This window comes from Mytilus trossulus, chromosome 14 (genome assembly GCF_036588685.1).
Source record: "Mytilus trossulus isolate FHL-02 chromosome 14, PNRI_Mtr1.1.1.hap1, whole genome shotgun sequence".
Classification (NCBI taxonomy): Eukaryota; Metazoa; Mollusca; class Bivalvia; order Mytilida; family Mytilidae; genus Mytilus; species Mytilus trossulus.
Genome location: NC_086386.1, coordinates 25,875,565 through 25,901,718, shown reverse-complemented (window position 1 = coordinate 25,901,718; position 26,154 = coordinate 25,875,565). Strand labels below are relative to the sequence as shown.

The 26,154-nt window shown below is 30.5% G+C and overlaps 1 protein-coding gene across 1 annotated transcript; it reads right to left on the bottom strand.

Moving 5' to 3' along the window:
- Nucleotides 1-1,460: 1,460 nt before the first annotated feature.
- LOC134695821 (translation factor Guf1, mitochondrial-like) lies at nucleotides 1,461-26,154 on the bottom strand. The gene is made up of 18 exons (XM_063557248.1): nucleotides 25,887-26,154; nucleotides 21,850-21,916; nucleotides 21,447-21,558; nucleotides 20,510-20,658; nucleotides 19,095-19,175; nucleotides 17,386-17,547; nucleotides 16,785-16,849; nucleotides 15,720-15,832; nucleotides 15,147-15,237; nucleotides 14,401-14,530; nucleotides 13,162-13,271; nucleotides 7,142-7,269; nucleotides 6,095-6,165; nucleotides 5,435-5,536; nucleotides 4,431-4,564; nucleotides 2,983-3,028; nucleotides 2,430-2,642; nucleotides 1,461-1,618 (listed from the first exon to the last, which is right to left on the bottom strand). The coding sequence occupies exons 1-18, from the start codon at nucleotides 25,979-25,981 to the stop codon at nucleotides 1,493-1,495; spliced, it is 1,995 nt and encodes a 664-aa protein (XP_063413318.1). The 5' UTR covers nucleotides 25,982-26,154; the 3' UTR covers nucleotides 1,461-1,492.

The following is a 26,154-nucleotide window of genomic DNA, read 5'->3' as shown; positions in this document are numbered from 1 at the left end:
ATGAAGCTCTTTAAAGATTGGATGCATTGTGTTATAGTTTATTTATATTTTTTAACCATTTGATTGTGATATTTAATTTATTGTGGTGGATCGTTTGACATGATTATGTGGTTATTTAAACTCACTTACAATACTTTCTAATTGAGAATAGACATTAACACAATAGTTTAAGTTATAGATACAATAAATAAGCATTGATTCATGAAAAACAAACAATTTGCCCTCCAAGCTCATGGTTTCTTTTTCAAGAATCAACGCTTATCCATTGTATCTATATCACTTATCACTGGAATCAGAATGTTCTCTAGTTTATGATGATATAAAAATAAAGTGTACTTTTATCATATTAAAAAAATAACATCCAAAGAACATGGTGAAAAAAATGCCTAATTTGATCATTAAAAACCTGAAATCAGGTCATGTTCATACCCTTAAAGACATGATACATGCACATTTTACACAATCAAAACTGTATGAAATTTATAGGTATTTACCAGGCCTTTTAAAAATATCTTGTTTCAGCGTATGGTTTCTTGCTCCAAAAAGACCTACAGTGGCTGCAAATAAGTTTTCATTTTTTCACTGCCAAAAAAACAGGATGTTAACAGTGTTGTCTCCGCTCAAAACATGTAAATTTTTTAAAATTACTTCAATCCTTCAACCGGTTTTAATTGAAAGCTAATTAACTATTTTTACAATCAAATAAAAAACATGCTACTTTTTCACCAATTAAGTAAATAAACAGGGGTTTCCCCCCATGGTTATTTTTAGTTGGGGGAATAACCCCTATTTTTTTTTTATACCAAACTGATTATAGCACCTTAAGGTGGTACACAACACAACAAGGAGATAACTTTGTAAAATCAGATAAACGTTTTAATTACCTTTTGTGGTTAAGGGAATATTAAGCTTCTCAATTATCAAAACTAGTGTTTGTCAAACTGTATAACCAGTGTAATTTTCCTTATAAAATGGTTGGTTCAAATTTTTTAATATTTTTGTCAAAGGATCAAAGTTAATACTTTGTCAAAATTTTATGAAAATTAAACAAGCCAAATTAATTTAAGGGAAGGTGTTGGGTGCCACCTTAAATTGTAAACTAGCATATTTTTAATCTGTGTTATTTTATCATGTCTTTTTGGTAATTTTTACTCTTTACATTTTTTTTTAATGATCAGTAGGTAAATGTCATAAAATTTACTGCCCTTGTCAGATTCTTTATTTATGGAGGTTTTCAAGATAATGGACAAAAAATTATCATCTGGTGAAAAAAATCACTAACTAAGATAACAAATTTATTTGTAAAGATAAGGTCTGAGAATTGGTTAACATACCAGACTGGAAACCAATAATACTAATAGCAAGTGTATATATAGAAAAGATTTTGGGGAATAAATTAATCTCCAAATTTTGATTAACAAAAGTATTGTGAAACTCCCTCGTCTAAGTAATATTAAATATAAGCAAAGGTATTATTTTATTAGTTAATAATTTATTTAGTCAACACTTTGATGAATACGTCTTTTGGCACACTGATTTTCCCAATCATTCTCATTTTCTTTTTTCCCTCTGCCTGTCTCTTTAATAACTTATTCTTTCTACTGATATCTCCTCCATACTGAAATATATCAATATAAACAATGTAAAATTCAATCAATGCATATTAAAATAAAATTTTGCAATCAATCACAATACATACATTAAGAAGAGGACTGATAAAAATTTCCAATTTTTAAGAACTTAACATTTTATGCATTCCTAATAAATTATAGCTATCCTATATGACCTTTCGACTATAAACTAAATAATATGCAACTGATAAATTAACTGGGACATTTAAAAAACTCTACTTGTATTCATTTAAACATAGTTTTCAAACTTTAACTGCAAATCAAAAACTTGGTGCATCTTATTATTCTAGAACATTTAGAACACAATGCAGAAAATTGTCATAAAAATTGTTTTCATATAACCATTGCATTCATATCATTTACCAAATCTCTAGCATAAATCTGATTGATAAAACTGTATTCCCTCTTACGGTAAAATACAATATTTTCTTACTTTACTAACATTAGTTTATGTTATCTGTTACATATATGTACAACTAAAATTCAAAATATCATAAAAGACTCTTCCACAAGCTGAAGATTTTTTTTTTTACATTAAAATGAAAATGACATATGTTTTCATTAAAGTAAAAATACATTTGTACATGTTTTCTTGTTCATTGAACAATATGTGTAGTGTAGGTGTTACAGGAACAAACTGATATTTCCATCAAACATTTTAACAATACAAATGACCATAAAGGTAGTGCTCAACCTTTTCAAATATAAGCCATTGTCTAGACAACAGAAAAAAACCACAATGAGCTAGCATTTATGCAAGTATATGCCTTTGACAATACAGATCTGATATAAACTTACACATTTAGCTGTAACATCTTTCCTGTAAGGTTGAATATCTTCCCTAGCTAACACTTTACCACCAACACATGCCTGTACAGATACTTTAAACAATTGTCTTGGTATAGATTTACACAGTTTCTCTACAATCTCTCTGCCTTTCTGTCTGGCTTTAGTTATATGGCTTATCATTGTTAGTTCATCTAATTCTTTACCATTCAATAGATAAATTATCTACAAAAGAAACATTCATTGTTATATAATGAGCATATACACACAAAGCAGAAGATACAATTTAGGATCAAATTAGTCTTCATATTTTATAACAGATTATCAGAATGAAACAAAGCACTTTTAGGTCATTAATTTCCCTTTTCAGTTGATATACTGCAATGAAACCACTGAAAATTCAACAAGAGTGGTGTCTGTCATATTTGTTTTGTTCAAATTAACCTACTTTTGCTAAAAATTAAAATAAATCTCTTTTATGACATCACTTGGAAATCATAATAAGACTGACAAGATCAGGCATTGTAAGTCACTAAAAATACAACTTTTTTCCTATTCTTCTAACCTTCACTAAATCTGACTCCTGATATCCATGATCTTCATAATCAAAACTGAAACAGATAATTCACAAACCTTAAAGTCATAAGAAATGAGTGACTTGTGAAAAATAATGTTTATCCAATTCTTGAACCAATGCATGTATATATCATAAACTTAATTTTCTGTGCACAATTTTATCATTTTTTACGCAGAGATATCGTATAATCATCATCTTTTTTCTCTCTGTCTGTTATGATTCAACAAATATGGCAGCTCATTAAATGCAGTGTTTTGAAGCTGAAGTTTAACGATTATCACCTTGTAGTAAACAATCAACAAAAAACATGTATTGCAATCACCATTCTTCTAAACATGGACAAATTAAGATTTTTCTTCAGAAAAAAAGTATATGTTCATAAGTTTTATTATGAAAACTATTCATTTAGTTATAAAAATCATATGCATGTTTTTTTTTTATTTGAGGTTCATATGACTTTAAGTCTACCAATTTTTAAATCAATCAGCTCAAAATTAAGATAAAGTAATAGAGGATTTTTTTCATAAATTTATATCATATCTGATGCCTGGAATATTATATATGCAGACATTAGAAACAATAAAAATTCTCTGAGATCTAAATGTTTGGAAATTGAAAAAGGTCTATAAATCCATGAATGTAACAATATATAAAATACAATACCTATGGAAGAGATCTACTGCTCAATTAATACTGTGATGATATCTTTATTTTACAACTGTTGTTTTTGTTTATAAAATAACTAATCCAACAATAATGATATAGGGAAAATTCAAAGAATGATAAATACAACATTAATTCACTGTAACCAATGTATTGTTATAATAATTAATACATGTACTACAGACGCAGAGTGATGTGGACATTTAAATATCATGTGATGAGATACACTTACAGTGTGGAAATATCTTTATCTAATGATTATGAGACAAAACATTTAGGCAACATTCTCTTTCAATAGAAAATCTACATTATTTATAGCAGAAAACAATAATTAAAAAAAACCATTGCATTTTGAACATTAAATCAAGTTTTTATAGATATTACAAAGTGGAAATTTTAGAGGGGCAGACAAATTCCAAGTTTAAAGAAAGCATAAAGAGAAACTAAATTTGTTTTTTTTAAGTCATTACAATATTGATGAATGGGGTAGTTAATTTCTGTTTTTGATAGTTTCTTATGCATTTATTAGAGAGATTGTTAAAGATTTAAAAAAAAATTAAACAGTCCTAATTGAGAGAAATGTGTGTGTTTCAGATGTACTGGTGGATTGGACTTCTTTCACTTTGTGACAAGTCCAAAGTTGGTCAAAAACATGATCAACACCAATATACACAAAAATAGATGTTATGTGATTCATTAAAAAAACAAATCACTTTGTTTATCCCATGTCCATTTCCCCTAAGGTAAATCAAGCATCTCCAGTAATAGCATACCTTGCATATCCTGAGGAAACAGATTTCAGTTCATCATAGAAATCTATTAAAATCTCATTCAATGGAAAAATAACTTTAAACATAATTCTTGTATCATCAATGTAACTTTGGTCTAATATTTCACCTCTTCTCTCCTAAAACAAAATGTAAATCTATTAATTATAAAGGGTCAACTGAATGTCAAATCTTAAAATCAGTAATTTTCTCCTTTCGAGATCCTGATATTTAAAATTTGGGGAAAAAAGGTTTTATAACAATTGTGTCTGTAGGCCTTGTGTTGTGTGTGTTTTTTTTTCTTTCATTTCAGCCTAAATGAGTATGTTCAAATTATTTTCAGCAAGAAAATCGTTGGATATAGATTAAAGAAATTTTACAACTCCCTCTACAATTTTTCTTCTAAGACTCCATGCATAACTCTGAATAGACATTTACTTAGTAACATATTAAGGTGGTACCTAACACTACAGGGAGATAACTCTGTAAAATCAGCAGAACGTTTTAAAGACGTTGTGTTCATAAGGGAATATTAAGCTTGTCAATGATCAAGATAAGTGTTTGTCAAACTGCTATATAACCAGTGTAATTTTTCTGATTAAACGGTTGGTTTAAAATTTTTGAAATATTTATATTTTTGTCAAAGGGTCAAAGTAAATACATGTCAAAATTTTAAGAAAATTAAACGAGCCAAATTACTTTTAGTTAAAGTGTTAGGTACCACCTTAAATGTTACGAATAGTATCTTAAAACCAATAAATAGCTGACAAGTATCTCAACACTGAGTTTTAATGCTCAAATATAGAAAGAAAAAAAACAGGACAAATTTGTTTTGAATGTTTCACATACCTGGTACATAAGAAAAGCTGCTAATCTTTGTTTAAAAAATAAATTGTGCACAGCTTAAAATGTCCTGCCTGCTTTTACTAACAGAGATTAAATTTTATAATGAAAGTTTTTCAGATACGTGTTGACTGTAAGTATCACATAAATCTAGCATATATATTTACCATACAAAGTGGATTAATGTCACCAATATATTCAACAGGTACTATTATGGTACTATACACCATAGGCTCGTACTGGGCTTCTATTATACTAGGATCTGGTAACTGTAAGTAGGATATACATGTTAAAGTACTTTTGTATGAACAGTATTTCGTATATGTTTCAATCTTTATAGTTGATCACAATGAAAAGAAATAAGATAACAAAAGATGGTTCCCTTCATACAAAGAATTTATATTCATTAAAAAACAGGTGAAAGATACTAAAGGGACACTTAAACTCATATGTTGAAAATAAACTGACAACACCACGGCAAAAACAGAAACAGACAGAAAAACAACAGTACAGAAAACACAACATAGAAAACTAAAGACTATGCAGCAAGAACTAACATTACCCTAAAAGGATATTTCGATCTCTTCTTTGGTGGATTTGATTCCTTTAGTGTCTGTCCCAATTTGATTTCCCCAAAATCCCCTATTATTCATATAAGTATAGGGGATTACAATACACTGTAGTATAATGGTACATTATTTTACTATTGTTACATAAAATATAAACAAATTAGTATTTGGTGACCCCTAATATGAAAACTGTCTATATTTGCAAGGAATACCACTTTTAGAACAATAACAAAAAGTAAAATCTTCATTGTCACTTACTTTACATGGATTAAGTATAATTATCTCCTCAGCACCATAAAACTTTATATTCTTGTCACCTTTTATTTTTACTACAAAATATGTACTGTTAATTGTAAATAAAGAATGAATAATCATCATGTATCATTTTATTTACACACCAGCACTGTAATTTCTAAAAACTTACAATGACTGCATATTTTTTTAATTGTGTTAATCATCAAATTAATTATTGTATCCTGCTAAAAAGTGAGTGATTTAGTATAATGTGGGTCTCATTGGGGTCTAAGCGTGATGCGGGATTGCCGATTTTTCGTAAGCGTGAAACGTGAAAGTCAAATTATTGTGTCGTGAAAACGGGAAATGAGGTCTTGCGGGACCCGGGAAATGACAAAAAAATGAGAATTGCTTACGTACATAGTGTAAGCGGGATACGGGAATCTAACAAAACAGTAAGCGGGATCAGGGATCGGTACCCCCCAATGAGACCCCCTATAATGACAATGTATTCATAGTGTAATTTCAGGAATTTATTGTTTATGAGATTTTCGGAGTTGTCTCTCTTTCCATATACTACATAAATTTTCTAGGATAAACAATGATTTCTGAATTTCACTGCAACACTGTTCACTATGTTGAAAGAGTGTGTCTTATATGTATGAATGATTGTTTTTATTAAAAATATATTTTTAACATAGTATTTATAGTTTTGCATAAGAAGGACCAAAATTTGTAGCTACACTAACTACTGCTGAAGCACTTTTTAGGTAAAACTTATATAAATTATATCTTCTGTCCTCATAGTTTATCGAATACATACAAGATTTAAATATGCTTACTGCTGTTCAAAAACTGATTATAATGTGATTAATTTGAGGCATTCAAATTAATATACTGTTTATGGTTGAATTTCCTTTTACATACAAGTTTGTAAATATTAGATTATAAAGAGAAAATTTTACTGGTGGTTCGAGTCTGAAAAAAAAGCAACCAATATCCCCTTTACTTTTAATTTTGAAAAAGCACATATATTCAATCCATAATGGATAACTTTTACTTTAATTGTACCTTTATATGAAACATTAGGAGCAGTAGGAATAACTGAAGCATCATATTCCTGTTCTAATCTCTGATTAAAAACATCCATGTGTAACAAGCCTAAAAATCCCAGACGGAATCCTACACCCAAGGCTTCACTGTAAATAGAAAAAAAAAATAGTTATACAGGGGCATACCCAACTGTATAGTTGCATGTGTCAATTTCATTTATAGTATAACCCGCAGTTAAAAGTAAACATTAATGAAAAATTCAATCTCAAACAACTGCAAGAATAATACAAGTTTAAATAAACAGCTGCGCCATGAGCGCATGATACACCCAACGCCTTGTGTGGAAGTTTTATGCAATAATCATAAATACTTTCTGAGAAAGTTTTAAGCAAAAACTATATATTGTTTTTGAGATACGGCGGGACATATGAAACCCCCCACTCTGTTTTTTTTGTTTTTTTCAAAAAACTAAATATCACTAAAATAAAATTTTGAATCAAAACCAAAAAGTATACAGATCTTTAGATTAATATAACAAAGAAGTGTGTAAAGTTTTAAGCAAAAATCATAAACTATTTTTGAGATACAGCGCGACATGTAAAAAAAACCTCCCCTGTATTAAAAAATACTCAATAACTCAAAAATAAAATTTTGAATCATTACCAAAAAGTATACAGATCTTAAGATTAATATAACAAAGACTTGTGTAAAGTTTTAAGCAATAATCATAAATTGTTTTTGAGATATGGTGGAAACGTAAAAAAAAACTCCCCCTTTTTTACAAAATACTCAATAACTCAAAAATAAAATTTTTAATCATTACCAAAAAGTATACAGATCTTAAGATTAATATAACAAAGACTTTTGTAAAGTTTTAAGCAATAATCATAAATTGTTTTTGAGATATGGTGGAAAAAAAAAAAAAACTCCCCCTTTTTTACAAAATACTCAATAACTCTAAAATAAAATTTGGAATCATCACCAAAAAGTATACAGATCTTTAGATTAATATAACAAAGAAGTATGTAAAGTTTTAAGCAATAATCATAAATTATTTTTGAGATACAGCGCGAAATGTAAAAATCCCTCCCCTGTATAAAAAAAATACTCAATTACTCAAAAATAAAATTTTGAATCATTACTAAAAAGTATACAGATCTTAGGATTAATATTACAAAGACTTGTGTAAAGTTTCATAAATTGTTTTTGAGATATGGTGGACATGTAAAAAAACCCTCCCCCTTTTTTACAAAATACTCAATAACTCTAAAATGAAATTTGGAATCATCACCAAAAAGTATACAGATCTTAAAATTAAAATAACAAAGAAGTGTGTAAGGTTTTAAGCAAAAATCATAAGTTATTTTTGAGATACGGCACGACATGTAAAAAACCCTCCCCTGTTTTACAAAATACTCAATAACTCACAATTTTTTTTTTTTTCAAATCATCACCAAAAAGTATACAAATCTTTAGATTAATATAACAAAGACTTGTGTAAAGTTTTAAGCAATAATCATGAATTGTTTTTGAGATACGGCACAATATGTAAAAAAAACTCCCCCTTTTTTACAAAATACTCAATAACTCAACTAAAGGCTCTAAAGAGTCTGTGTCGATCACCTTGATCTATGTGAATATTAAACAAAGGAAGCAGATGGATTCATGACAAAATTGTGTTTTGATGATGGTGATGTGTTTGTAGATCTTACTCTACTGAACATTCTTGTTGCTACAATTATCTCTATCTATAATGAACTTGGCCCAGTAATAACAGTGGAAAATATTTTCTAAAAATCTACAAAAATTTATGAAAAATGTAAAAAATTTACTATAAAGGGCAATAACTCCTTAGGGGGTCAATTGACCATTTCAGTCATGTTGACTTATTTGTAGATTTTACTTTGCTGAACATTATTGCTGTTAACAGTTTATCTCAATCTATAATAATATTGAAGATAATAACTAACTAGAGACTCTAAAGAGCCTGTGTCGCTCACCTTGGTCTATGTGAATATTAAAGAAAGGAAGCAGATGGATTCATGACAAAATTGTGTTTTGGTGATGGTGATATGTTTGTACATCTTACTTTACTGAACATTCTTGATGCTTACAGTTATCACTATCTATAATGAACTTGGCCAAGTAGTTTCTGTGGAAAATGTTACCAGTAGTAAAAATTTAAAAATTTTATGAAAACTGTTTAAAGTTGGCTATAAAGGACAATAACTCCTTAGGGGGTCAATTGACCATTTTGGTCATGTTGACTTATTTGTATATCTTACTTTTCTGAAAATTATTGCTGTTTACAGTTTATCTCTATCTATAATAATTTTCAAGATAATAACCAAAAACAGCAAAATTTCCTTAAAATTACCAATTCAGGGACAGCAACCCAACAACAGGTTCTCTGATTCATCTGAAAATTTCAGGGCAGATAGATCTTGACCTGATAAACAAATATACCCCATGTCAGATTTGCTCTAAATGCTTTGGTTTTTGAGTTATAAGCCAAAAGCTGCATTTCACCCATATGTTCTATTTTTAGCCATGGCGGCCATCTGGGTTGGTTAACCGTTTGGAGGGTCACGCCACACATTTTTTTTAAAACTAGATATGCCAAAGATGATTGTGGCCAAGTTTGGATTAATTTGGCCCAGCAGTTTCAGATGAGAAGAATTTTGTAAAAGATATTTTTTTTTTTTACAAAAAATAGTTAAACATTTACTTTAAAGGGCCATAACTCCTAAAGGGGTCAAATGACCATTTTGGTCAAATGACCATTTTGGTCATGTTGACTTATTTGTAAATCTTTATACTTTGCTGAAAATTATTGCAGTTTATGGTTTATCTCTATCTATAGTAATATTCAAGATAAAAACCAAAAACAGCAAAATTCCCTTAAAATTACCAATTCAGGGGCAGCAACCCAACAAAGGGTTTTGATTCATCTGAAAATTTCAGGGCAGATAGATCTTGACCTGATAAATATGTATAGTCCTTGTCAGATTTGCTCTAAATGCTTTGGTTTTTGAGTTATTAGCCAAAAACTGCATTTTACCCTTATGTTCTATTTTTAGCCATTGCGGCCATCTTGGTTGGTTTGGCGTTTCATGCCACACATTTTTTAAACTACATACACCAAAGATGATTGTGGTCAAGTTTGGATTAATTTGGCCCAGCAGTTTCAAAGGAGAAGAATTTTGTAAAAGATATATAAAACTTACAAAAAATGGTTAAAAATTGACTTTAAAGGGCAATAACTCCTAAAGGGGTCAACTGACCATTTTGGTCATGTTGCATTATTTGTATATCTAACTTTGTTGAACATTATTGCTGTTTACAATTTATCTCTATCTATAATAATATTCAAGATAATAACCCAAAACAGCAAAATTTCCTTAAAATTACCAATTTAGGGGCAGCAACCTAACAACGAGTTGTCCGATTCATCCAAAGATTTCAGGGCAGATAGATCTTGACCTGATAAACAATTTTACCCATTGTCAGATTTTCTCTAAATGCTTTGTTTTTTTGAGTTATAAGCCAAAAACTGGATTTTACCCCTATGTTCTATTTTTAGCCATGGTGGCCATCTTGGTTGGCTGACCTGGTCACCGGACACATTTTTTAAACTAAATACCCCAATGATGATTGTGGCCAAGTTTGGTTAAATTTGGTCCAGTAGTTTCATAGGAAAAGATTTTTATAAAAGTTAACGACGACGGATGACAGACGACAGACGCAAAGTGATGGGAAAAGCTCACTTGGCCCTTCGGGCCTGGTGAGCTAAAAATGAAACTTTGAATCATCACCAAAAAGTATACAGATCTTTATATTAATATAACAAAGACATGTGTAAAGTTTTAAGCAATAATCATAAATGATTTATGAGATATGGCGTGACATGCAAAAACCAGATATTAAGATTAATATAACAAGGAAAAGTTTAAAGTTTTTTTTAGCCATAATTAAGAATCATTTTTGAGATACAGTGCAACATGTGAAAAAAACACACCCCTGTTTTAGTTACAAAGTGCTGTAGTTCAAAAAGTTTTAATCTTTTTTTCACAAAAAAGTATACAGATCATTTGACCATCATAAGAAACAACTTTATTTAGTTTCATGAAATTTGGAGAAGTCATTCTCAAGTAACGGTGCGACATGTTTACGCCGGACAGACAGATGGACAGACCGAGGCTTAAATTAAAATATTGTTTGTTTGCAGTTTACCGACCGACTCTTGAAAATCCTCCCGACTGTGAAAATTTTATTGCTTAAAATTTGAAGAATTTTTTTTTAATACCTCTCTCTATTGACGCGATCCGGAACTTTGGGTCCTTTCCGGAAATGATTTAAAGTCTGGGTCAATTACGCATTTCAAGTTCGTTTTTTCTTAGCTTCCAGTCAAGCGTTCATGTGACCATTTAATGATAAAGCACATGGAAATATGTTTACAGGTATCCCTAAAGTCACGGAGGAGTACTTTACGCTGTTGTCTCCGTCTCGTGTCAATTTTAAGACAAATAACAAACAAAAAGGTTTATTAGTAAACTGGTTATACAGATTCAGGCACATGTAATGATGTGTGATGATATCATTGACGATGATGCAGCAGATATTCATAACTGACACGATAACCATTCTGTCTCAAACAAATCGGGTTCAGAATCTGTGGAGCCTGACTTTATGGAACCAATTTCAGTGGTTAAATAATTCGACAGCAGCTTGAAGTATGGCTTATTTTCTACAAATTGTTGTGAAGACGACAAAGATGAAACCACTCATCCATGACTTAAATCTTCATGGATACCTGTAAACACGCCTGTACGGAGGAAGGGCTCATTTGAAATGTTAATGGATATAGATCATGCCAAATCAATAAGAAGCAACCCAAACTACACAAAGATGTAGAGAAAATGAATGGTTAGCTTGAAAAATAAATATACTCTCTGTATTAAATCTATCTTCGATTGCAATGAGTATGCTCCTTTAGGATAAGGGGGGCTGCCCCACTTATTGCAATTATTCTCTTTCTTACAATATTAAATATACCCAAACTGTGTGGCCTGTGTGAATTCAATAAGAACATGTCCTTAGGAGCTATGCTGCCAATTTTTTTTTATGCATTAAAAACATTTCAGTACAGACCATTTACTTTTAATGGGGTGCTATGGATATCACCCCAAACTTTAGATTTCTTTGGTTTTCAATAAAGCCTGGCAAAAATATAACCTTATCACATATAATTAAATATTGTTAGAAATATGAAAACAGTCGGATGTCTTAGTACTTTTTTTCAAGTTGCCTTTTTTTCAATTGAGGAAGATTCAATGGTTGTTTTTTTTAATTAAAAATACACTCTTTAATAATTGTCTTATAAATCTATAATATACATTTTTCTGATGAAAATACTCGACTCACGAAAACATTCTAGTCAAGAAGCATACATGTCTGAATATATTTCTTTAAAACAGTTCTAGTCATAATGACATTCCTTGTTTATAAGTGTTCCAGTATTTAATAATTATACCATATTTTATGTCATAAATTGGATAATGACACTATGTTCAAGTTTCAGTTTTGGTTAAAAAAAAATTTTATCTGAAAATGCCTGTTCATTTGATGTTGGTTTTCAGCATGTCCAGTGTTTGTTGTTTTGAAATGTTTTCTTTTTTCTTCACGAGAAACTAGGTTTAGTGTAACTGCTTGTTTAAACTGTATTTTGGCTTATAAAATAAAATATTTTTCCTACCTACCGACCCTTCAGTCTGAAAGTACAGTCGGAAAACTGCAAACAAACATATTTTTAAGGTAGGCCCGACAGACACTGAACATTTGTATACCATAATACTTCCCTACACAAAGCAAATACATTTATTTCTGATTCAAACATTTCCAATTCAACTATCAAATTCACAAACAATTTGACTTTAATGGATAGTTATCTCATTTGCAATCACATCCACATCTCCTCATTTGATATTGATATTTCAATCCTTTATTGCATGTATTTAGAAACAATACACAGTACCTACCTATTGTCATTACTGACTGATACACTGGGATCATTCATTGTTAATTTTTCTAAAGCCGTTTTTAGAGATTGATATTCTGACTGGTCCATAGGATATATCCCAGCAAACACCTGTAAAACAATTACATGAACTATGTATAATCTGATTGATCTGTGTCACACTTCAAAGATTCACCAGATCAAGCTTTGGACCAAATAGGAATATGACATTTAGTTACTAAAACAAAGTGATTAATATTCTTTATATTTTCCATTGAAGTCAGCAAAGAAATGATGAGCAAGTGACCTGGAAATGTTTCAGACTGTATGGATTTATTTGACATGTTTTGACATTAAAGTTAATTAGATGGTTCAGCTTTTTAGTTCTCATCAAAATGTTATGAATGGTGTGAGCAACGGATATACAACATAAAATCAAACTATAAAAAATTGAGAATGGAAATAGGGAATGTATCAAAGAGACAACAACCGACCATAGAAAAAACAACAGCAGAAGTCTTCAATGTAAAGATAAATCCTGCACCCGGAGGCGTAATTCAGCTAGCCCCTAAACAAATATATACTAGTTCAGTGATAATGAACGCCATACTAATTTCCAAATTGTACACAAGAAACTAAAATTAAAATAGTACAAGACTAACAAAGACCAGAGTTTACATGTATACATGTTTTTGTAATAAGATGTTATTATTCTAGATATTGGGGTATATCTTACTTTATACTCTTTTCTTGTGTGTCTGCAGATTTCAAAGGGATAAGCTGAATGCTTCTTAAAAGGGTATTTTATACAGAGATTAACTGATATATGGACATCAGGCTAAAATGCATTTTAAAAATTCAGATATAATATGCTTAACAATTGAATGCTTCTTTTTGTAAATTTTTTGGGGTGTAAAAGCGTTGACAGAAGTATATTTTGTATGAAGCACGAAAGCGGTTCATACTAAAAATGTGCGCACGGTCAACGCTTTTACAACCCTATAAAGTTACAAAAAGAAGCATTCAATACTTATAATTACATTTTTTTGTTATGATCACGAAAATACGAATGTGATATTTTTTGTATTTTATTCACCAGTGCACTTTATTGTGGGACCACGTGTTATCATTAAAGAGAAGTTTTATTGACTGATACAATTGCTTACGGAATAACAAATGATATGCAGTTAGCCAATCAAAATAAAGTATTATAATGAAACATACATCAAATGTAATTATTAACTCATATAAAATGTTTTACCATTGGTTTAGCAGGTTTAAATCCAGGCAGAGCTTCAACAGGAGATTTTTCATGATATAATGTATCTCCTATCCATACATCTGTCATAGACTTTATATTAGCCATCATATAGCCCACCTGGCCTCCATATCTACAAAAAAATAAACACACAAAAAAAGTCATCTTGGGGATTACTATTTTTCAAAAATATTAATGCCTAGCATAATGTCTGAAATTAACTGTCTGAAAAAAATGTTAAAATTAACTGCACAATTTGTTTTATCTGTAAAACTATTCTCAACATGTTGTTTATTTCATAAATGTTGACATTTTTTTACTGGTAAGTATTTATTATAGTTTGAGATTAGATCACGAATACATTTATTTCATTATGCTTTATAATAACATCATTAAGGGTAGACTATAACATTAGAAGTAAAAAACGTAGCTTGAAACTCAGATTTTTTTTCTTCATTTGAAAATGTCTGTGTTAATTGGAAGAATATTTTAACAGTAATACAATATATATACTTGTAATCCAAAACACCAGTTCTTAATTACTTTAAGACTTTTTTCTTTGGCCCCCTTTCTCAAATGTATGTACTTTCCTATTCTCTCAATATCTATATATCAGCTCTCACTTATCAAAACAATTTGACTTGGTCCAAAAAAATGACAACATGAAAAAGGTGCAATAAGTTTCATAGTCTCCATATTATGACAGTAAATGTTTTAAAAATCCCTAATTTGAAGTAATTTGAACATACAAGCAACCTGTTGATGTTTGTTCTGGATATAAAATGCCAACATCTTGAACTTCATAACTCTTCTTTGTATGAGCTGATACTATCTTATCTCCTGAAAAAGGCAAGATTTAATAATAATTTTGAGGTGTTCATTATATCAAACTTTATATCTTTATATCTGTATCTTCTATTTGAAGCTACTCTTGCTGACTAGGTAGCACATCATTATTAAAACATAATTTAATATAAACCATATGATGTCCATTTTCATTGAACTAGACATATACATTTTGTTTAGGTGCCAGCTGAAGCCCTCCTCCACTGTTGGATTTTCTCCCTGTGTTGAAGACATGTTGGTGGACTTTGGCTGTTTTCTGCTGTTTGGTCAGGTTGTTGTCTCTTTGACGCATCCCCTGTTTCCATTTTCCTTTTTTCAATTTTATCATAACCTTTTTCTTTTAATTGAAATCTTAAACAGACTTGTAATATGAGAAAAAAGATTGTTTGCAGTAACCTTAGATGAAAGTCAACAAATAAGTTCATTTACATTAATATTCAAGTCCTGAAACAATTCCTATGTAGAATAATACACACCTTTTTTGACCACTCCATCTTTGACACTCACATTAGTTACAGCTCCTTTAAATTTCTCATATGTTGAATCAAACACTAATCCTTTAAATGGTTTCTTGATATCTGTAGTAGGCCTGGAAAACATTAAATGGTGAAAATGTCAGATATGTGGTGTCTTTGACTACTTAAAACATTCAAAAATATAAAAAGTATCAAGTTTTACATTTTTATTTCGTTATATAAAATGTTATCAGGATATATAGTCCTTCTCTACAACTATAAGTTGGTTTAATAGAACTATTTTTGTATGTGCAACACATGCACATAATTTAAGGTTTGTGATTTCATTATTCAAGGTATGTTAGTGAATTCCTGTTTCAATGTCCATTACTATACAGGAATTTTATTCATGTTACAGAAATTTTGTTCAGTAAAAAGCAAGTTTTCTACAGAATTTGATTTTCTGTTCATCATTTCTGATGATTCATATCAAAATTTGATGCACAGCATAACCTGCATGTCGTCTGCTTAGTTATCCAATAACAGGGGATGAAATGTCTTATCGGAAAACTCACCTAATAGAATATTGGTCTAAAATTCAAACCTGAATTTCAATTACATCAAGAGCCTCTATTCATTTAAAATTCTATGTGTACTGAAGTATTCCTGAATTTGCAGTAATTATTTAATTAAACGCCTATGTCATTAGCTCATACACTTGAGTTCTCTCTCCAAATCTTAACTGTGTAATGCATGGCTCCTTTTTGGTGAATATCTATATTCAGAAAAACTTTTGATTTTTTTTTTACATTTTTCAATCCCTAACTTTCGAATGTAGATTTAGAGCATTCATGATAAAGATCCAAGAAAAGCTCTTAAAAAAACCCTTAAAGTTTTAAAAACTTAAGTACATAAAGTTATTTTCTTTATTTGATACTCTCTGTTTCATCATAGTTCTGATAAAAAAAACCATTTCAACTTTTAGACATTTAAATCTATTAAAAAATAAATTACATGCATCAGCATATACCATACATTAATTAGCATAAAAAGTTTAATACACAGTTTACTTGTTGTATGTCTTACGGAGGGATTCTATCTATCACAGCTTTTAACACCTCTTCTACACCTGTACCATGTTTAGCTGATACCTAAAATATAATAATCAACCCATGAAAGTAAAATATTAATAGGATTTTCTAGAAGGTATAAGAATTACAAATTAGGGAAGGGTGGGAGGAGATAATAAAATGGTCTTATGGTTTAACATTATCAAATACATACAAGGCAACCCTCTTCAATCTAAAATGCCTAAGTAGTTAATAAAATCGAAGTTGTTATCTGACACAGTATAAAGTTTACAGTAAATTGTATGATAGTTTAAAATATTTGAATTTCTGTATTGTTTCGCGAGTTTATTAATCAGTATAACTATATTCATGTACTATGTCGTTTATTTTTTTCAACATTGAAGGTCGTACAGTGACCTATAGTTGTTAATGTCTGTGTCATTTTGGTCTTTTGTGGATAGTTGTCTCATTGGCAATCAAACCACATCTTCTTTTTTATATTTGGTGTATTTTCAATAAAAACGACTATACATTCATTAACCGTATTTGGTTAATCTTCGTCTCCAATAAGAATTTTTATTTTTTTATGACAAATAAATCGACAATAAACAATTCACCTGTAATATTTCATGAGGCTCAATATCAAATACATTTTTCATCTGTTTCTGCACTGTCTCCACATCTGCCCCAGGTAAGTCTATTTTGTTAAGAACAGGTAAAATTGTCAAGTCTGCCTCAAATGCTAAGAAAAAGTTAGCTACCGTCTGAGCTTGTACACCCTATAAAAAGAATACAATTTACATAACATAAAATTTAACTGTCGAGAGTGGAGAAATATCATAATACACAAGTTATAGTGACAGAATCTGTTTCTCTAATGCTTTTCATCGTTCTTTTTCAAAGATTTTCAGAAACTTGTGTTCTTAATATGCGCCGTCATCAGGCATTGTTGTCTTTTTTAACAGGGCTCGACATTACCGTTTGTCCGATTGTCCGGGACAAGTGGAAATAGGTGTCGGGCAAGTAGATTCATCATACTACTTGTCCGATGGGACAAGTGAAAAAATCAATGTCGGATGTTAATAGATCAAATTCAAGACTTATACATTCCTAAAAATATGAATGATTGTTTTATTGATCATACAAAATGAAATAAATATTCATTGATTAAACCAGAGACATATAAACTTGTATAATATGTCTCTGATTGAACGAATTTGAACATGCTGGCAGCCATTAACCAGGGGAAAATAAGTAAGGGGAAGGAAACCAATGTAAATGTCTTCTTAGTATAAGCCTCTTGAATTAGGAGCACCTCCATATTCATGATATGGAGTTTTACCTTAACTTTTAATTAAAAAGTTTGTATCATTTGATTTTGCTTTTAGGCATAACATTAAATTAAATAAGGTTTTATTTAATAAGATCTATATGTTAAAATAATAAGTTAAGATGTAAAAATTAAATAAAATCTAAAAAGGCAGATGTTTTACTAAAATGTTTAATGTACTTCCATGATTATATATCAATGTATGTGAAGGTCCATGAATAGGAGAACCTAGTGGTATAGGAAGAGATATGATTTAATGATCGACACATGATAGTGACAATGAGTCAGAGAGAGGGCAAGTGTTATTATTGCCTATAACATACATGTATAATCAATATGGAGGATTTTCAATTATAAATTCGGACAAGTGAGTTAAGAGTTCGGACAAGTTGATTTTTTTGCAACTTGTCCGAAGGGACAAGTGAGAAAAAATGATAATGTAGAGGCCTGTTTAATGACGTCACAATAGGAAAATTCAGAAGAAAACAAAACATGAAGACGTCATAATCAAATTTCGACTTATCATTTGCCGAGAACAGATTTTTCAATAGTGAGGAGAAATATTTTTCTCACATTGCTCAGGAAATGTGAAAATAGTACAAAAATTAGAGAATACGATTTACATAACATTTCAATATTTCTACTTCATTTATAACAATTTAATACAATTAAAGAGCACCAGTATTTAGTAACTGTAATAAAAAATCGATTTGAGTCACCTATTTAAAAAACTCTGAGGAAGTAAAATGAAGTTTTTTAATACATTAACTTTCTTTAGAAACTGAATGTGAAGCTTAAAACATGTTTAAAGCTTAACAATTCTTTACATGTAGTATTTTGATTTAAGTGCTGATTTCCTAAAACAAATTCATAATTTACATGCATGTGAAAATCCTCAGTGAAAAATCTCATACTTTTAAGGTTTTAAAAGTTGACATCTTTGTATTTTTTCAAGAAAAAAATTTAATGAAAGAACCATTTGCAATAAAAGCTTACCTGATTAGCATCAACAAGTAGTATAACACCTTCACATGCCCTTAATGATCTGGATACTTCATAATTAAAATCTACATGTCCCTGGAAAATAATATATAAAGTAAGTAAGTAAGGGACGACATCAAAAGATCGATGTAGAATAAAAAACTTAAATCAAATAGTTTGGGGGTGGGGAGTCAACATTGCTGCAAGTTTTGTTAATCTAAAATCGATTTTACATATATCCATATAGGCAAATCAATTTTTCCCATATTAAGTTAAGAAGGGGGGTAGGGGGGTCAGCGAAAAAACTATGCGAATTAAGTTTTTTATCCTACATTGAACTTTTGATGTCGTCCCTAATTAAATAGTTTATTGATTGTATATGATGACTACATATTATTTAAAGACATTTTCATATTTGGCTGATATATTTTCATTATAATACAATTTTTTTTTAATTTATTAGTTTAGTTCCTGCAAGTTCTCATGATTAGCAGCAAATTCTTAATTTGTTACTATACATTCTATCATGCACAAACTAATTGCAATATTGGGACATAAAAGTGGGTTACATGTGTTGATTTTGTAAAACACATCCTCTGATGTGGTATTTCAAAAAGAGGGGGTCTCGGAATTAAATGTCTCTCTTCAAAAGCTCCATTGTATTGAAAATTAACTCTAATTCATATTACAAGTAAGGACAACATAAAATAATAATCTTTGTCAAAAATTTACTTAATAGTTTACTTTAAGATTCAAATAAATGGATAAAGGGACATGATAAATGTATGATAACTGGACAGATATATAATCATGATAATCCAATTAATATATTGTTTGCCATCAGAATCTAGACATGCTAGATGACTCTTGGAATTAATTTTTAAAAGTAAAAAAAGGAACAAAAATTCAAGATTTGAAAAATAATATATGCAGTTGTTTTGTCTTAAGAGTTCCGTTGTGACTATAGACCAGACCATATTTGGTTAATTATACTTAGCTCTTTGATTAGAATTTTGTTTGATTTCAGTCTTTGTAATTGATAAATATTTTTCTGTGCTTTATGTCAATCTGATGAGTCAAGCTTTTTCAAACTGTTTTTACAGTTTTGTCAAACAGTACACTACAGTCCAAAGTCTGTAATTCAGTGAATGTCATTGAAAAATTCATTCTTGCTTTTTTGTTTGTGTTCGTTATTTTATTTGTTCCATAATTTTTTATGTCAGGCCTTTAATATCTAACTATAAATACATTATAGGTTTTCGTCATTGTTGAATGATGAATGGCCATGATGGTGACTTAACATTTACATCATTTGATCTCTGGTGGATAGTCGACAATCATATACATCTTCTCCTTCTTATATATTTAATGTATAAGCAGCTAATATTAGAACTTGTTTGCTTTAGATAGTATATGCAATCTGTTCTTACTGGTGTGTCCACTAGGTTAAGGAGGTATGTCTGTCCTTTATATTCATAAAATAATGAGGCTGTTTGAGCTTTCACTGTTATTCCTCTTTCCCTCTCTACCTGTAGTTTGTCTAACACCTGTTCATTCTTTGTGTTACTTGATATGGTCCCTAAAAATATGAACAATAAAATAATGCAAAATGACAGCTCTTAAAATATCAACTGCTCCAAAGAGTACTACAATCACAAAAACAACTGCTCTTAAAGTGGTCTGCATGTTTAAGTGAAAAAATATAATCAAGAATTTAAAAAAAAAAAAGTTGATATTGGACAACCAGTGTTTTGTGGTCAATTTTTTCAAGTTAAGGTGGTACCCATCACCTTCACTAAAATTTATTTGGCTCGTTTAATTTTCATAAAATTTTGTCAAAGTATTTACTTTGACATCAATTTAACAAAAATATAAAAATTTCAAAAAAATTGAAACAACTATTTTATCAGAAAAATTACACTGGTTATATAGCAGTTTGACAAATACCAATTTTGATCACTAAGAAGCTTAATATTCTCTTTACAACACAATGTAATTAAAACGTTTAGTTGATTTTACAGAGTTATCTCCCTGTAGTGTTAGATACCATATTCATCAAAATTTCATAGAAGCAGTTGAGCAAGACCTGTTAACTCTTTAGGAGTATATTAATTCATTTCAAGCTCTTTAAGTGTGATTTATTTTTATTGTTGTATAGTTTTCATTTTTAAGAACCCTTCAGTTTCTTATGTGTATGTTGTTAGAATTCACTTTAACAACATGCAGTAGTCTATAACTATTATAAACTTAATAACTTTGTTAAAGTCTTAGGATAAGAATAAATGGAGATTTATAAACCTAATATGCCTAGTCAATTACTAAGACTGACTTAATCTAAACATAAGTAGTATAATGGTTGTCTTTTACCTGTAATTTCCAATAGTCTGTCAGCTAGTGTACTTTTACCATGGTCTACATGAGCAATAATACTGAAATTTCTGATAAGTTCTGCAGGGAACTGTAGTAAATCTATCTTCTCCTGTAATTGTAAAAACAAGATGATGAGTGATATCTTAAAGTAAAAGGGTCATTCATGTTCAAGTGATGTTTTGTGAAAGAAATCTTTATGTAAAAAAAAATATTATTGTGGAAGAACTTAAATATTTCTTAAGAGTTTTACATTTATAATGTAATATTTTTTTCCCACATTAAGTGCAATGTGTAGCCGGACTTGATTTTAATACTGTACATTCATTGACATTATTCAAATAGTGCAATAAGCAATGCCTTTTAAGTCAAAAACTTCTTAAAAAAAATAACAAAATCTTACCAATTTAGTCTGTAGTCCCAGAGAAGTGAAAAGATTCCTTGTAATTTTACTGTGTGGTGAAATAATTCTGGAAAAAAAATATTTTAATTTTATTTTAGTATTGCAAAAATATCCTGTAATTACAGTACTATAGCATGTTCAGTCACTTAAGGAAGTTTTTTATTTTGTTTTTTCTGTAGACTTAGCTTTGTTTTCTTATGATCATGCTTGGTTACTTATAATTGTTTCTCAGTCCCAAACTGAAGCAACTGAATTAAATTCTAATGGTGTCAAAACCATGTGACACATGTATTTGAATATCCAGTCCAATCAAATTGCTCTATTGTCAATTAGCAGATTAATAGGTTTTTTTTTTTTTAAGTCTAAGGTAATTATCATGATTATATTATTTGTTTTTATGATATAGCTTTGAAATAGGTTGAAATAAGTTGGGGCTTTAATTAACAGGAAACCTCGTTGTGTCGGTTTCCCATGAAATTTGACATCAATAGAATTTTATATGAATATTCACTTACATGTATGGTCAGAATATAAATCTCTTTATATTGAACCAAAATTACTTTTTTAAATTTGTATATTGTTTTTTATTAACGAACTCTAAATTCTTGAAAGGAAAATATATGGCATGAATCTCATTGGCTTCCCAAACTTTTTCTTTCATTTCGGATTGTTTTTCTCGCGGGAAAATCATATAAAGACAATAAGGTGCTAGGCCACACCAATTTAATTTCTTGTTCTATGGATTTTTGGACTCTAAAATTTGGGGTGAGCAAGCGATTTGAAAATTTTAATAAAAAAATATTTAATTTGCAAATTTTTGAGGTGAAGCTCGAAAAGTAAAGGCGAGCGATTATAATTTTTTATTGTAAACATAAAATAGTAGGTTTTGACAATATTAAAACTTGATTTATCACTTGTACTTTGACATTTCTTTAGACATTTTTTTCCCTGTTCATCAAGAAATAATTAAATCTGATCTATGTATGTGTGACTGACAATGAGACAATTCTCTATCCAAGTCATAATCAGTTTGGGGGCAACCCCTTAATGTTATAAATATCCCTTTTAGGGCTTTTACATGTTTTATGAGGGACCAATATGTTATAATATATTTGTTTGTACAAAAGGGCTCATATTTTCTCAAAGAACTATATGTAAATCTGGTATTAAATGGTCAAAACATGTCCAAGAATGTTTGTAATATTCCTGGACTTTAACCATGTTAACACATTTACTTTAACAGTTTAATATCATTCCAAATAAGTAGACCCCTAAAGTTGTTTAAATATGGTGTAACCTCTTTTTGAGTACAATATTCTAAGTTTTCAAAGGTTTTGTATAGAAGAACTATATAAATCCTTGGTATTTCTATTTTCTTTTCTACATCAGTAAAATGACCCCTTGTCTGAAGAAGGGTTATTCTCAACCTGATAATAACAAACACAGGTCAAAGTACGGCCTTTTACATAGGGCTTTGATACAGACCAAAGAGCAAACAAAAAGGGACCTCAAAATTATTAGCGTACATAATTCCAACAGGAAAACCAACGATCTAATTTATATATATATCCGAACGGAAAAATACCAATGAACAACATCAACAAACGATAACTGCTGAACAACAGGCCCTGAATCAATCAGGACAGGTGCATAAACATGCAGCGGCTATGGATAGTTTTGTTTCACCAGCATACAATATAATTGCAGTTGAAGGCAAATCCTTCTGAAGTCTTCAATTCTAACAACGAACATTTTTTGAGAGGGAATATAAGTAAGGGGGGAAGAAACCAAGTATTTCCGCTGTTATAAATTTATATCGGAGCACTCCCACTTTGGATAAATAGGTTTCATGCTAAAACAAATATTCTCACAGATATTTACACAGTGTGGTGGGGTGCTTTTATGTTTAAAATCGTTATATACAGGTTAGACTGTGATTTAAAAACAAATGTTGACATCTTTTAAAATATTTACACAAAAAAAAACGGTGCGGGAAATGTACATGATTACATTTTGAGATGCGGGAAGCGGGAATATAAAAAAAATCTGTTTGTCAAACAAGGAATCAAATACACCTTATTGCTATTTAGTCCATTCCTGGAATAACAGTCATTTAAACAACTTCCTGTTTAGATCACACGGGCCAAAATGGAGGTCATCAGTAGTGAGCTGAGGGAGGAAAAACTTTAGAAAGTGATCATCAAGAAACTTTGATATAGTATGATCCACTTTTTTCAAAATTGAAATTGAATTAAAAAAATATTTTGTTTGAAGTATTTACGGTAGTTTAAACAGGTCTCATTAAAAAGTATCATGCACGATGAATTGTTTAAACAGGGTCCCAGATATCATCGACTGGATGAAAAAGTTGTGTAATTTTAGAACTTATCCGGAATGGAATAAATAGCGATTAGGTGTATTGGTGTGCAATGGTGTGGCCCTAATTATTTTGAAATTTTTTAAAATACGATTTGTTTAGCACATTTGATCTGCCATTGATTGATGGCTTAATGGAATGTAAATAAAGCAATGGAGGCTGGAAGAGGGATTTTCTGAAGCTCTGAAATGTTTTTAAGGCCAATAGAAAATCCTCATTTTTTTTGTACAATTCTTAAATACAATGTATGACAATGAAAACATATCTTAGGAAGTTTTTTTGTATTTAGAAGAGTAGAATTTGAGTGGGTTTTGACGGAAATGCATCGAACTCGAAAGTTGTCTATTATGAAGTCTTGGAAGGCTATAATAAGCCTATTTTGAATTTTTGCTTTGACGCCTTCCTATGACATTGATGTAAGGCATCAAAGAAAAAAATATAATAGCCCTTCAAGGTGTCATAATCGTGATAATTATTTGGACTACCAATAAAGAATGACCGATTTAGGCAATTATGTAACTTTTCTTCTTCTTCTTCCGTTAAGGAGTTGACCTCATATTTGAGTGATTAACTAACTCCGCTCGGTAAAACAGGATGCTTCTCCATTGATTAAAAGTGAATATTAACAAAATTATTAAAACTATTTACACTGTACAATTTGGCAAACTGATGTCTAGTTAGGCTGCATCTGGGTCCAGGGCACACTGGCTAATCTGGCCCTGAACTCTTCGAGTGTTGGTGCAGCTGCTACTGTGTCTGGCAGAAGGTTCCAGTCCCTTATAGAGCGTGGGAAGAAGGAGTTGTTGTAAACTTCCTTAGTAGCTCTTATCTGTCTAAGTCTGTGGCCACCCCTTGTTCTGTTGTCCCCAGGTGTGTAGTAGATAGCTGGTTGTATCTCCACTAATTGGTTCTGTATCTTGTAGCATAGTACGAGTCGCTGTTTAATTCGTCTATACTGTAGTGGATCCCACTGGAGTTGGTCTAATAATCCAGTGACGTACCCTGGGGAAGTGTCTGTGTACTCGTTGTAGACAAATCGTGCTGCTTTACGCTGTACCCGGTCAATGTCTTTGATCAATGTGGTTTGATGGGGGTCCCACACTGTGGCAGCGTACTCAATCGATGGTCTGATGAGAGCACAATAGGCTGTGTTTTTAACAGATGGTTTGCATCGGCCCAGGTTTCTGCGGAGAAAACCGAGGGTCCTGGTTGCTTTTCCTGTGGTGTTAATAATGTGCTTATTCCACTGTAGGTCTTGACTAATGGTAACTCCAAGGTACTTTCCGCTATCAACAACTTCTAGTTGGTGTCCGTGCAAGGTGTATGTTGTTTGCAGGGTGTTGCGCTTGTTAGATATCCTCATGACTGTGCACTTTTCTGGATGGAAACACATCTGCCACTTGTGTTCCCACTCTTCCAGAGCAGTGAGGTCTCTCTGTAGAGTTGCAGCATCATCAGGATTTCTAATTTTTCTGTACACCAGGCTATCGTCCGCAAACAACCTTACATCTGAAGATGTACAATCTGGCATGTCGTTGATATATGTTAAACCCAAAAATTGAGATATTAACCCTACACATACACTTGAAGAGTATAGCGAGAAAAAGTCACATTACACTATTAAATTATTTGTATGAATGTAACTTATGTTTAAACATGCCTAGAATTTCTTTGAATGCTAAATATTTTCTTTTCGCATCGTCTGCACATACGACAAGTCGAAGAAAAAGTTGGAATTCTCCACAAAAACATCATAGTCGTGGTAATGTTGTTGTTTCTATTGGAAGATTATTCAATTCTAAATGAATCTTGCTCATATTTCCGTCGAATACATTCAAATAACTTTAAATTGATTCAGAATTCTATTTCACATTTCCAGAGTTTCCAAGTGAGATGGGGGCTGACATCTTGAATTCAAAACGAGGCAG

Coding starts and splice junctions, on each gene's coding strand:
- LOC134695821 (XM_063557248.1), bottom strand. CDS start 25,981: ATGATGTTTTTGTGGAGAATTCCAACTTTTTCTTCGACTTGTCGTATG. Junction 16,850..17,385: donor AGCCTCATGAAATATTACAG/GTGAATTGTTTA, acceptor ATTATATTTTAG/GTATCAGCTAAACATGGTAC. Junction 6,166..7,141: donor TCCTAATGTTTCATATAAAG/GTACAATTAAAG, acceptor CATATTTTGTAG/TAAAAATAAAAGGTGACAAG.